The 13,548-nt window shown below is 43.1% G+C and overlaps 1 protein-coding gene across 1 annotated transcript in view; it reads left to right on the top strand.

Moving 5' to 3' along the window:
* The window catches only part of LOC117368380 (protoheme IX farnesyltransferase, mitochondrial), a 368,703-nt gene extending 359,679 nt beyond the window's left edge, over positions 1–9,024 (top strand). The window contains exon 7 of the mRNA XM_033961979.1: positions 8,282–9,024. Within this exon, the coding sequence (XP_033817870.1) occupies positions 8,282–8,688 (407 nt within the window). The 3' untranslated portion in view covers positions 8,689–9,024. The remainder of the gene's footprint in view (positions 1–8,281) is intronic.
* The last annotated feature ends 4,524 nt before the right edge of the window (positions 9,025–13,548 follow it).

The following is a 13,548-nucleotide window of genomic DNA, read 5'->3' as shown; positions in this document are numbered from 1 at the left end:
CATTCAATTCAGCTAGGCAATTCTTTAACCTCAACACCGTGAAATCCTTATGCCTCAACAATGGGAGCAACAGCTGCATATTGTCCACATACATAATCTCTTGATTATCAAAACTACAAATCTCCCAAAGTTGTAAATACACATTAAAAAGTAAGGGGGATTATGGAGATCCCTGAGGTGCATCCAAATTCCAACGAACATTAAAAAATAAAGCTTCCTGGTGATCTAGTGGCCTCCATCTCTACTTCTGACCCCCACTCCCCCTCTTTTTCCTGTCAAAAAAAAAAAAAGAATTGCCTGATGTCTAGTGACCTCCTTCCTTCTCAGACCCAATACCCCCCCACCCCAATAAGCACCTTAACTTGAGGAAGGAACGATGTCCACTTGTGCCTGCTTCTGCATGGCTATCTTGAAAAAATGTGGTGCCCATCTCCATGCAATGCATTCCAGAGAATTTTTCCCTATATAGCAGACTGACCCTGCACACCTTTGTCAAGATGGTAGTACTGGAGGCAGGAGTGGGTGCATGTAAGAGGCAGGGAGCAGGAGTCTTAAAACAAGGAAAATGAATGTGTATCTGAATGATTAAGTTCTACTGTGAAACATATTGACTGTACTTCTCAGATTTATTAATGGTTGCTGTGTGTACTGCCAACTAATACCTCTTTCTGTGGAACAGAAGCACCCTGTGGTTAAACTGTTAAATCCATCATTTTAAATCTGTTGATAGTGACATCCCATGGTTTGATATATTTTTGCACTTGATTTCCTTTTGTTACTGTTTCCAAACCAACAGAATATTCAGGCTCTGTTCCTCTCAAATTACCCCCTCCAAGTCTTATGCACACACTGAGGGGAAAGAATTCAATGAGCCGTGGTTCACATGCTTTCCTCACTTGCAGTTGGAGTACAAAGCTGTGGAAGGGATATGCACCATCAACTGGGTGCACGCCAGAGAGAAAATGGTGCAGAGTTTGCTTCTTGAAAACCAAAGCCATCGGAGGTATAGAATACTCTGGTGTTGCTAGAATCTTACAAGCATTATACAGTAATATATCTCTTCTTTCAACGTCTGGAGAATATTTGTTGAGTTCAGATTCACTCTCTGCTGAAAATTCATCGGACATTGGTCAAATCATAAGAACATAAGATTTGCCGCTGCTGGGTCTATCGTGCCCAGCAGTCTGCTCACGTGGCGGCCCTTAGGTCAAACACCAGTGCCCTATTTGAGTCTAGCCTTACCTGCATATGTTCTGGTCCAGCAGGAACTTATCTAACATTTTCTTGAATCCCTGAAGGGTGCTTTCCCCTATAACAGCCTCTGGGAGAGCGTTCCAGATTTCTACCATTCTCTGGGTGAAGAGAACTTCCTTACGTTTGTACGGAATCTATCCCCTTTTAACTTTAGCGAGTGCCCTCTCGTTCTCTTCACCTTGGAGAGAGTGAACAATCTCTCTTTCTCTACTAAGTCAATATCTTGAATGTTTTGATCATGTCCCCTCTCAGTCTCCTCTTTTCAAGGGAGAAGAGGCCCCGTTTCTCTAGTTTCTCATTGTACAGCGACTCCTCCAGTCCCTTAACCATTTTTGTCGCTCTTCTCTGGACTCTTTCGAGTAGTACTATGTCCTTTTTCATGTACAGCGACCAGTGTTGGATGCAGTATTCCAGGTGGGGGCGTACCATGGCCCGGTACAGCAGCATGATAACCTTCTCAAATGTTTGTGATCCCCTTCTTAATCATTCCTAGCATTCTGTTTGCCCTCTTCGCTGCCTAAATGTAGTTGTGTGGTAACACTTTACACTGTATCTCCTATCTACACTCTACCCTACCCCCCACCCCCGCCAACCCAGTTTGAGTGCCAGAAAAGACCGTCCGGGCCACCCTCTGCAGAGATAATAGCATGTATAATTCCAGAACCCTGTAATTATAAAGTTTGTTTAGATTCTATTTGGATGAAAGACTTTACCTAAGTCCAATTTATTTTATCAAACAACATGAACATTGCCTCCTACATCCTTATATCTTTCCTTCCTGGTTAAATTATGGTGTGTGGGTAACATATCTAAACAAGTCTGTGCTTTGTGGATACAAATCAGATAAAGCAGGCCAGAACAGAAAAAGAGATCCTAGTAGCCCACTAATTATGAAGCCATAGCCATTGCAGATACATGCTGGTAATATTTGCATTCTGCATAACACCAGTGCAATCATAAAATGAATTTGCAAAGCTTGTCCTGTAAGTGGATGTGATATTTGGTCATTCAGTAACGTGTGTGGGTAGCAGAGACTTGAACAGCTGTCTAGGAGACGAGGTATTTCTTTTGCAAAGTGGATCAAATCAAACCTTGGAGATCACTGTATTTTTTTTGTAAGGCTTCCTAGAACTGAATTGCATGATTTTGTGCCGTGATAAAATATCTTCCTCTCTACTCAAGATGCCACATGTCACTTTATAACTTAATTAAAATATGAAACTTCTGAAAGTATCTCCTTAAAGCCAAACAAACCAACCATGATCAAAGCCTTCAGGAGGGGACACCTGTTCTCGAAAGCAGCTTACTGCTCTACATTTATTTGCAAATGGAAGAGTCACTTTCATCCTCTCTGTTCTTCAATGAGGCTTTTGTTGGGAAAAGTGACATCCATGAATGATTAATCCCATCTCACTTTGTTCTGTGAGCTTTGCTTACCGCTGCCCTGCTTGTTGTGGTAACCTGAGCAGAAGCACTGAAATATTGTTCACTTTATTTTTGTAGTGAAATGAATAAGCAGTTTTACTGCTCAGGGGTTAGAACTCAAGAGGGAGAACTTTGGGGAAAAAAATCCAGGTTGAGTCTGACTTGGACTAGATTGGATTAAGCCACATTGCTGTAAAAGGTGTCCAGGGATGGCCAGTGACCCTGATACCAACACTAGGCAAAATTGTGTAAGCTACAGTTAAGGACAAAATAACTAGTTAAAGGGAGAAATATGGTTCAAATGTGAAGAGTCAGCATTAATACAGCAAAAGGAGCCTGGGCCTTACTAATGCGTTTGAATTGTTTGAAGAAGTGAATAAGCATGTAGATAAAAGTGAACTGTTCAATATAATGTATTTGGATTATCAGAAAGCATTTGATCACGTCCCTCTTTAGAAGGTCCTCTAGAAATTTAAAAGTCACCGGATAAGAGACCATGGCCTACTATGGATTGGTTACTGGTTAAAAGACAGGAAACAGTAGGATTAAATGGTCAGTTTCCCAATGGGAAAAAATAAATAATGGGAGTTCTTTGGGGAACTGCAGTGGAAAAGGAAGCAAAGAGTAACAGGACCAGATTTGCAGTTGATGCCTCGTGAGGAAATAATAATTACAAATAAGGAAATAATAATTACAAATTCTGCACGCAGTACTCTATTTACAAATTCTGTGTACTCTATTTGTCCATATTACATATAATTACTGTCTTTCTGTAAATTGCAGATATAATGCACAACTAATTATTACTTAAAGCAGTGTTTCGCAAACTGTGTGCCGCGGCACAGTGGTGTGCCACAAAGAAATTCCAGGTGTGCCACATGAGATACCAGAATTTATTTTTAAAATTCCCTTCAAAAGAAATAATTCATAAAATAAATATATAGGCAATCTCCAGACTACGAACATCCAATTTACGTCGGACTTGTACTTATGAATGGAGGTCCTGCTTCTCCCTTCAGTGTTCCAACGCGCATCTCTGTCTCCCTCCCTCTATCTGTTCTGTGTCCCAAGTTTGTGATTCCCTTCCACAGGTGTTTACCTTCTAGCTGACTCCTTCCAGCCGCATTTGTTTCTCTTCATAGAGCCACTGGTAGTGGCTCTTACACATGGTCCATAGCTGACTCAGAAGCCTTCCCTCTGACATTGGAGGGAGCCACTGCCCATAGCTTTGTAAAGAGAAACAAGTATAGCTGGAAGGAGGAGGATGGAGCTAGCCAGAAGATAAACACCCACAAGAGGGAGGCACAAGCTTGGGATATAGAATGAAGGGAGGGAGGGAGCAGAGCATGTTGGAACACAGAAGGAAGGGAGGGAGCACAAACTTCGGACAAAGGATGGAAGGAAGGAGAGGAGGGGGCATGAACTTGGGACACAGAATGGAGGGAGGGGAGCATAACCTTGGGGCAAGATGAGGGAAAGATGTTGAGGAGGGGAGGAAATTGAAAGGAAGAATTGTTGGGTATGGGTGTCTGAGTGAAAGGAAAAGAGAGATAGTGCACATAGGGAAATGAAGAAAGAGAAGAATTGTTGGCATAGGGAGGGAGAGAATTATTAGACATGGTGGGAGAGGAGTGAGGTAGAAATGCATGGAGAAGAGAGAGATGAGAGGGAGAAATATTGGATGTGGTGGAGAAGGAACAGTAGGACTGATGGAAAGGGATGCAAGAGGTGGGAAGAATACTAGGATCAAACTTTGGGAAGGACAAAGAGTTTTCCACTACTCTATGTTCAGAGGGAAGGCTTCTGATTCAGCCATGGGCAGCATGTAGGAAACACTGCCTGCAGCTTTGTGTAGAGCAGGGGTGTCAAAGTCCCTCCTCGAGGGCCACAATCCAGTTGGGTTTTCAGGATTTCCCCAATGAATATGCATGAGATCTATTTGCATGCACTGCTTTCATTGTATGCTAATAGATCTCATGCACCCCTGGTGTAGAGAAACAAGATCTGAGTTACATACAAATTCAATGTAAGAGCGGTTTTAAAAACAGAACTCGTTTTTAACCCTGGGACTGCCTGTACACTAGACTATATGATATCTACATTGTGTACGCAAGAGTCTGTCATCGCCGGCACCTATCCTCCTCTCCAACCAGGTGTATCTCTGTAAATTTTTGTCAGCGCAAGCATCATCTTCCACCTGCTGCTCCCATCAGCCTCGGTTCCCTTCTGATATCACTTCCTGTCAGAGGACCAGGACGGGACATCAAGAGGGAGCTGATGGCAGTGTAAGCAGCAGATGGAAGATTCTTCTCATGTTAACAAACGTTTATAGAGATAATAATTTCAGTTATAATGTGCCATGAAAATTATTTGCTCTGTTTAGTGTGCCATAGGTTAAAAAAAAAAAAAAAGATTGCGAGACACAGACTTAAAGCTATAGATTTTTTTTTAAATGTTCTTTATGTAAAATTCACCATTGTAAGTCCTGGCCTGTCTCCTTGGCTTGACTTCCTGAGGCTCAATCATTCCAGCACTCTCTTGCATCTATGTCTCAACCTTCTGTTCCTCCCCCTCCTCACTTAAGCTCAAAACACTCCCAACTCTCTTTCAGTCCCCCTTCCTTAATTGAACTCTTTGCTCCCACTCTTGGGTTTTCCTTTTGTCTCTCCTGAACCTAAGGCTTCTGAATACCCAAATGTTGTAAGTGCACTCTGTCATTTTGCATTCTTCCACCTCCATTTCAGCAGTACAATAAATGTTGGCAGTAAAGTGACCCAAAAAGTGTGGCTCACGCTTCTGTTGGTGAGGGGAGGATTAACATCCACCCCCTCCCCCTTGAGGAGCTGCTTTCCCTTGTCTCCTCCCCATGCACCTAAGTCAAAGCACTTCTGGAAAAGATGTGTTGGGGGGGGGGAAACGAGGAATGAAATCAATACCTTGCTATCAGGACCTTCCCTGGGAGCAGCACAGATGGAACGGTTGGGACATAGCACTTGATGTGGAAGAGTAACCACGCATGAAGCAGGAACTAGGTGCAAGCAAAGCAAGGTAGAACCTCTCTACAAGGAAGCAAGGACAACCTGGGTAGCAGTAAATGCAAAGCAGGCCCATCAAGAGCTCTGTCAGTAAAAGTGTGTCTTTTTTATCTCTCCTTAATCAGTGATCATCTGTAGACACACCTATTGATAGCTCTTTTGGTGGCAAGCATTTCCTTCTCCCACTGGAGCTCATGTTTCCTAAGAACATAAAAATAGCCATACTGGGTCAGATCAATGGTCCACCTAGCCCAGTTTCCTGTTTCCAACAGTGGCCAATCCAGATCACAAGCACCTGGCAGAAACCCAAATAGTAGCAACATTCCATGCTATCAATCCAAACAAGCAGTGGCTTCCCCCATGTCTGCCTTGACAGCAGACTATGGACTGTTCCTCAAACCCAGCTACGCTAACCTCTGTACCACATCTGTTGCGATGGGTTCCAGAGCTTAACTATTCTTTGAATAAAAACTATTTCCTCCTATTTATTTATGCCCCAGTTAATATCAGTGCATCCAGTGGTAAAATTTTTTCTGAGCACTCTTACCAAAGCTGGGCAAGGAAGTTTGAGCTTGGATTTCCTTTGAGCTTGGGTCAACAAAGGTCTCCTTTGTTTCTATGAATATTGTTTGTTTATTTCTATTTGTGTGTATTTTTTGTATGGTCATCTTCAAAATGGATAATGGTATGTTTCTCCTGGATCTTCTAGTCTACTTTATTTGCAGCTTGCAAGGCAGACTAGAGAATGACACGGGGAAAAAGTTTTTCACTGTTCCTGTCCCGTCCCCATTCCTGCGAGCTCAGTCCCCGGCCCTGCCCGGCTCTGCGAGCTCAGTCCCGTCCCCGCCCCGCAAACTGTCAGATCCCATCAGCACAAGCCTCGAATAGTTATGATTTTATACTGAACTTATTTTATTAAAGCATAAAAAGAGACAATATTCTGTACAATTGTCATTTTATAAACACAAATAATATAGAGCAACAAGGATCAACAAAACACCTGTCTCCCCTCACTTTCACAAATATCCCCTCCACTATTGTGAAAACTGAACAAACCAAATTACTACATAGAAAAATCAAGCTAACAGAATACTTCGGTCACACATGGCAGGAATAGTATTAGGGGAGTGCAACTGCCCCCTGGTCAGAGAGAGAGCCCTAAGCCAGCTGGAAGCTAAAAAAGCACAGCCTGGGCTTTGCGGTCCCCAGTTATGTCTAATACCAGTTCTAGCAGCATACATATTTCAAAATCTGAAATATTCTAATCACAAAATATAAAATTTTTTTTTTTCTACCTTTTGTTGTCTGCTAATTTTATTCTTCAAATTACATTGGTCTCGGGCTTTGGTTTTGAGTTCCTTCTGTCTTCATCGTGGCATGGCTGGCTCCTGGAGGTAAAATAGGTGCAAGAGGAACTGGGGAGGAGATGCTGAGTCTGACATGGGCACAATTTTTGTACCACAGGAGCAAGACTTTTCACTGGCCTGATGTTGTCCGGGGGGGGGGGGGGGCAGGATCAGCTGGGCCAGGAGGATTTGGGCTCCCTCCTGGCCTGAACAACTAGTGGGGGGGGGGGGTCGCCAGGGCCAGGAGGGCTTGGGCTCCCTCCTGGCCCGATATTGTTGGGGGTGCCGCGGTTGGCTGGGGCAAGAGGGCTTGAGCTCCCTCTTGCCCCGATCGTGTGGGGGGGGGAAGAGGGCTTGAGCTCCCTCTTGCCCCGATGTTGTCGGGAGGGGGGGGGGTCGCGGTTTGACATGGCAGGAGGGCTTGGGCACCCTCCTGCCTGGATCGTTGGGGGGGGGATTCTGTAACCGGTGTTGTTTTTGACAGGCACCGGTTACAGAATTCAGCTTTTAGGTGAAGGATTGGCTCCTCCTTCGCCTAAAAGCCCTTCTGTTGGACGTTTGTGGCCTAGGTGTGTTTTTGTTTCATTATGGCTAAAAAGTGTAGACGTGCTGTGGGGGTACTTGTAGACGTAGTGGAGATTGGGCGTTTAGGCAGAGGAAGGTCATAATCAAAACATGGACGTTTGTTTTGGTTATGGACACTTTCCCTGCTTCTGGGTTGAACGTTTAGGGACTTAGACCAAAAGGGGACCTAGATGCTTTTTTTGATTGTGCCCTTCCACATGTTTTTAACATAATGTTCACCACCTAGAAGGCCAATTGGGCAGTTTATAAAATTTTTAAATAAATTTGAAACTTGATAAAATTGTTAGATTTAGTGTAACTTCTGTTTAGGAGATAAATCTATCAAACAATGCAGTTTTATGAGTGCTTGCATTCTGGTATTCCAGTAACTATACGAGGTCTCGTACTTAATCCCAGTTAATAATGCCAATAAATTGTTATGTTCCAATACCCAGGTTATATAATCTGCATAGCATATCCCTGTAAATCAAAGACAAACTAGAGCAGAGATAGAAATAACTCTTTGCTATTCCGATTTATATCTCATGAATGAAAATCTATTAAGTTGGAAAATATGCTCTGAGCATGATAATGAATGTTATAATATTGTATTTTTGTTTTTTTATCCCCATCCATCTACCCATCCTTTCTTTGTAGGAGCTCTGCTACTGGGAGGGATTCTCTACTCATGGCAGTTTCCTCATTTCAATGCTCTGAGTTGGAACCTGCGGGAGGATTACTCCAGGGGAGGCTACTGCATGATGTCAGTCACCCACCCAGCACTGTGCAAGCGGGTGGCGCTGCGCCACTGCCTAGCTTTAATTGGACTCTCAACACTGGCTCCCGTCCTAAGCGTCACCACCTGGACTTTCCCTATTGCATCACTTCCCATCAACATATACATCTCCTACCTCGGCTTTCGATTTTACAGGGATTCAGACCGCAGCAGCTCCAGGAAGCTATTCTTCTGCAGCCTGTGGCATTTACCCATGCTCCTGCTTATAATGTACACGTTCAAGAAATCACACGTAGGGAAACAGGACAAACCACAGCTTGCACCATAGAGATTGGAATTGCTTTATTTTGACCTTTATGTTGCTGTGTATACGGTTCGTCCAGGGTTATTTGGATACTGATGGACAAACAAAAAAAATTAAGTTATAATGTTGTGTATTTTTTTTTTTTAAAATAATCATTTCTGTCAGCAGTAACCTGGCCTGATCGTCTTCTTCAGCCTTTATATTAAAGAAAAAAAGAACAAAAAAAAAATTTGTGGGTCTATTTTGTTGTTGGAAGGGATTATTCTTAGATTGAAATATTATCATTACTGTATGTTCTGTGCTGGAAGGCAAGTGTGACAAACGCTGTATGCTGGCATTAATAAATGAAAAACTACCTTATGAAAAGCGTCTGCAATCAGTCTTGATGGATGCTAGCCAGAAATTCTTCACTCAGGAACCCAGATGAGTTAGAGCAACAATATCACATCCCTTCTGAAGTCATCTTGGGCTTTTGTTTCTGGATCCCACAATGCTTGTCTTCAAATAATGCAAAATGAAATTTAGGTCTACTAATCTTTAATTTATTTATTTATTTATGTATTTGGGTTTATTTCAGTCCCCAGGTTAAATCCTACAGATTATCCTCTGAAATAGCTCTCCTGCTCTCTCTTCTCATCCCATTCCTACCTACCCAGGGTTACCAGAGAATTCCATGTCATAATTCACAGTGAGCCAGTCCAAGTTTTATCCCATACAGTACATGTATGAGTTTATGGATCTATTTTTCTTGGGCAAATCAGGGCTCCATGTTCATAAATGAACATGAGCAGCCACACTGGGTTAAATTAAAGGTTTATTTGAACCAACATCCTGTTTTTGACAGTGGTAGAAACATAGAAACATAGAAAGATGACGGCAGCCCATAAAGTCTGCCCACCCTATTGACCCTCCCTATTAAGTCTAATGACCCTCTTAAGTATGATTGTAATTATACTTCCACTCTACTGACCTGCTCTTTCAAGTCTATACCCTAGTGACTCTATCCCTTGGCATGACCCTCGTAGGGATCCCATATAGGTATCCCATTTTTTCTTGAAGTCTGAGATGCTGCGTGCCTCGATCACCTGCACTGGAAGCTTGTTCCAATGCTCAATCACTCTTTCCGTGAAGAAGTATTTCCTGGCGTCTCCACGAAACTTCCCTCCCCTGAGTTTGAGCGGATGACCTCTTGTGGTCGAGGGTCCCTTCAGAAGAAAGATATCATCTTCCATCTCGACCCGTCCCGTGATGTACTTAAATGTCTCAATCATGTCTCCCCTCTCCCTACGCTCTTCGAGAGTGTAGAGTTGCAATTTGCTCAGTCTTTCTTCGTACGGAAGACCCATTAGCCCCGAGACCATCCTGGTGGCCATCCGCTGAACTGATTCAATTCTGAGCACATCTTTACGGTAATGTGGCCTCCAAAATTGCACACAGTATTCCAGATGAGGTCTCACCATGGCTCTGTACAATGGCATCATGACTTCAGGCTTCCTGTTGACGAAGCTTCTCTTGATACAACCTATCATCTGTCGTGCTTTAGATGAAGCCTTCTCCACTTGAGTGGCTGCTTTCAAGTCAGCACTGATGATTACTCCTAAGTCTCGTTCTGCCGTAGTCCTGGTTAAAGTTTCTCCATTCAGGGTGTAAGTTCTGCAAGGATTTCCGTTACCGAGATGCATGACCTTACATTTCTTGGCGTTGAAGCCCAGCTGCCAGATCGAGGACCAACTTTCTAAAGTACGTAGGTCTTGCTCCATAGCATCCTGTAGATTATAGCCGTTTACTATATTGCATAGTTTGGCATCATCAGCGAATAAGGTTACCTTGCCTTGAAGCCCTTGAGTCAGATCCCCAATGAATATGTTGAAGAGGAGTGGGCCCAGGACTGAACCCTGTGGCACTCCGCTAGTCACCTCCGACATTTTAGAGAGGGTACCGTTAACCACCACCCTCTGAAGTCTGCCACTAAGCCAATCTTTAACCCATGCAGTTAGAGTCTCTCCTAATCCCATAGATTTCATCTTGTTCAGCAGCCTGCGGTGTGGGACGCTGTCAAACGCTTTGCTGAAGTCCAGGTACACGACGTCCAAGGACTCTCCTGAGTCCAGTCTTCTTGTTACCCAGTCAAAGAAGCTGATAAGATTGGACTGGCATGACCTACCCTTGGTGAATCCATGTTGACTGGGATCCCGGAGATTTCCCTCGTTCAGGATCGTATCTAATTTATACTTAATTAGTGTTTCCATGAGTTTACACACTATTGAGGTGAGGCTTACCGGTCTGTAGTTCGCAGCCTCAGCCTTACAACCCTTTTTGTGTAGAGGAACGACATTGGCTGTTTTCCAGTCCAATGGAACTATCCCCGTACTTAGTGAGAGATTGAAGAGCACTGCCAACGGTTCCGCCAGAATATCTCTCAATTCCCTGAGCACTCTTGGGTGTAAATTGTCCGGTCCCATGGCCTTGTTTACCTTTAGCCTTGCCAGTTCGTTGTAGACGTCCCCAGGTGTGAACTCAAAATTCTGAAACGGGTCATCCACGTCTTGTTTTACCTTCAACTGTGGTCCGTGTCCCGGTGCTTCGCAGGTGAAGACTGAGCAGAAATATTCATTTAGTAGTTCTGCTTTTTCTGAATCCGCCACCGCGTAGTTTCCGTCCAGTTGTCTAAGGCGTACTATACCGTCTGTGTTCCTTTTCCTATCACTGATATACCTAAAGAAGGATTTGTCCCCTTTTTAATGTTTTTTGCCAGAGTTTCTACCTTAGGAGAAATTCAGGAGAGACTGTGTCTGTTAAGGTAGGGTTGTCTCTAGAGTAGGGCTAATTGGGTTGATGTCCTAGGTCCCCTGCTTTTGGGGGGCTCTATTTTCCAATATGATTTATTTATAATTGAATTTACATTTCACCATTGCAATAATAGATCAGAGCAAATTACAGCAGAAATAAAGTATTGGTCAAAGTCTTAAAAGCAATAGAAACCAATAAATACATTTGTTTCTTTATCTTTTAATTATAATCTAAAAACAACACAAAATTTAAAACATGGAGAATAAATAACTCTGCTGGCTCACATAGGGGCCCTTTTACTAAGCTGCAGTAAGAGCTAATGTGTTAAAACCCACTACTGTGGGGTGTTCTCAGACGTCCCACAGTAGTTTGGAGATTGTTGCACACTTCCCATTCGCTAAAAAATAGAATGGAAAGCTCACACCAATTCCAAATCTACTGTGAGGTTTTCTTATTTGCATTTGCTTCTAGCTTGAATATGAACATGCGGGTTTCCATTTTCTCAAAGGATCCTATTTATTAGACGATAAAGGTTCATGCTCCAATGGGGGGGGGGAAGTAGAGAGCAGGTGTGTTCTATGCTCTAAAGCAGTGTTCTTCAACCTTTTGACACCAATGGACCGGCGGAAATGAAATAATTATTTTGTGGACCGGCACCGGTCCACGGACCGGCAGTTGAAGAACACTGGGCTAAGTCGTGCCCATCTCCACCCAATCTCTGCCCCCATAATAGTACTAATTGTAACACCATTTTTTCCATTCATTTTTCATATATACACACACAAAATATAATCATATTAACAAACAGCAGATGTAAATCAATCCCTAAATAAAAAAAATAAAAGCATTCCCCCTACCGTTGTCTCTCTCCCTCCTTGCTGTGCCTTGCCTTCTGGCCTACCCACCGGTGTTATTTTCAGGCCAGTCCATAGTGCGATCAACACGGCGTCTTCAGGCCGGCTCCCAGAGTGCTCAGTGCACAAAGTTGTGGGCAGCGGCTCCTCGCATGCGTCCCGCACCTCATCTGGAAGCCTTCCCTCTGACGTTGCGATGTCAGAGAGAAGGCTTCTGGTTCAGGTGCAGGAAGCGCGCAGGAGCCTTTTCCCACAGCTTTGTGCACTGAAGCACTCAGAGAGCTTGCCCGAAGACGCACCGTGGACCGGCGGCTGAAGAACACTGTCTTGGGCCCGATGGATGTGCCGGCCCTGTGGACTGGCAGAAAATTTCTGCAGACCAGCACCGGTCCATGGACCAGTTGCAGAACACCGGTCTAGCCCATTCTGTTGCCTTTGTACGGTGTTGCTACTTTAAATATTACTAAAATGCTTTGACAGCTTACCTGCAATATAGTAACTCTTCACATAAGAATCTGAGGAAGTGGGAACATAGAAATATTTGATTTTATTTTTATAATGTTTAGGCTAAACATTGAAAATGTATTTCAATATAGTTGGACTTTGTGTGATGTTCTTGTGTAATGGTTCCGCCTTCTCATGTTGAGTTCAACTGTGCTTCCTTTTCCATGTTGAGTACTGTACTTTCTAGTTACATAGTAAAGTATATATTGATTTTGGGTTGTTTTCCTTTGATATAACACTCGTCTGTTTTGAGCAATTTTATTCCCCCTTCTATCAATTTCGGTCTTATAGTCTTGAATTACTGTTTTTTAAACAGAGAAGCCTAGTTTTGCCCAATTTGATTGTAATGCAAGCTTGAAAATTGATGAATGGTTTCCTCACTGGCAAGGCCAAGTGCTCAGGGTTGTCATTACTAAAACTGCATTGCTATACACTCAATAGCTGAACAGATGTCTGGAGTTTAACACAGATTCTGAATATTCTTTTCACGTATGGATCCTGCATTCTTTTATCTTCCAGAGCGGGTCTGTGATAGCTCATTTACTGTGTCTTATCAATAGATTACAGAGAATCACAGTGAAGCAAAGAATGTAAGCAAAGGCTAATGCCATTTTTAAAGATATTTCATTAATGGTAACCTAAAATGTTTAAATTTCTTGTTTGGTCTTTGGGCATTTTGTAATGAGACTCTTATTAGGAAAGAACTTAAACAGCCAGTTCTAATATTACATTTGGA

Source organism: Geotrypetes seraphini, chromosome 10 (assembly GCF_902459505.1).
Source record: "Geotrypetes seraphini chromosome 10, aGeoSer1.1, whole genome shotgun sequence".
NCBI classification, from domain to species: domain Eukaryota; kingdom Metazoa; phylum Chordata; class Amphibia; order Gymnophiona; family Dermophiidae; genus Geotrypetes; species Geotrypetes seraphini.
This window is presented reverse-complemented; position numbering and strand designations above follow the sequence as displayed.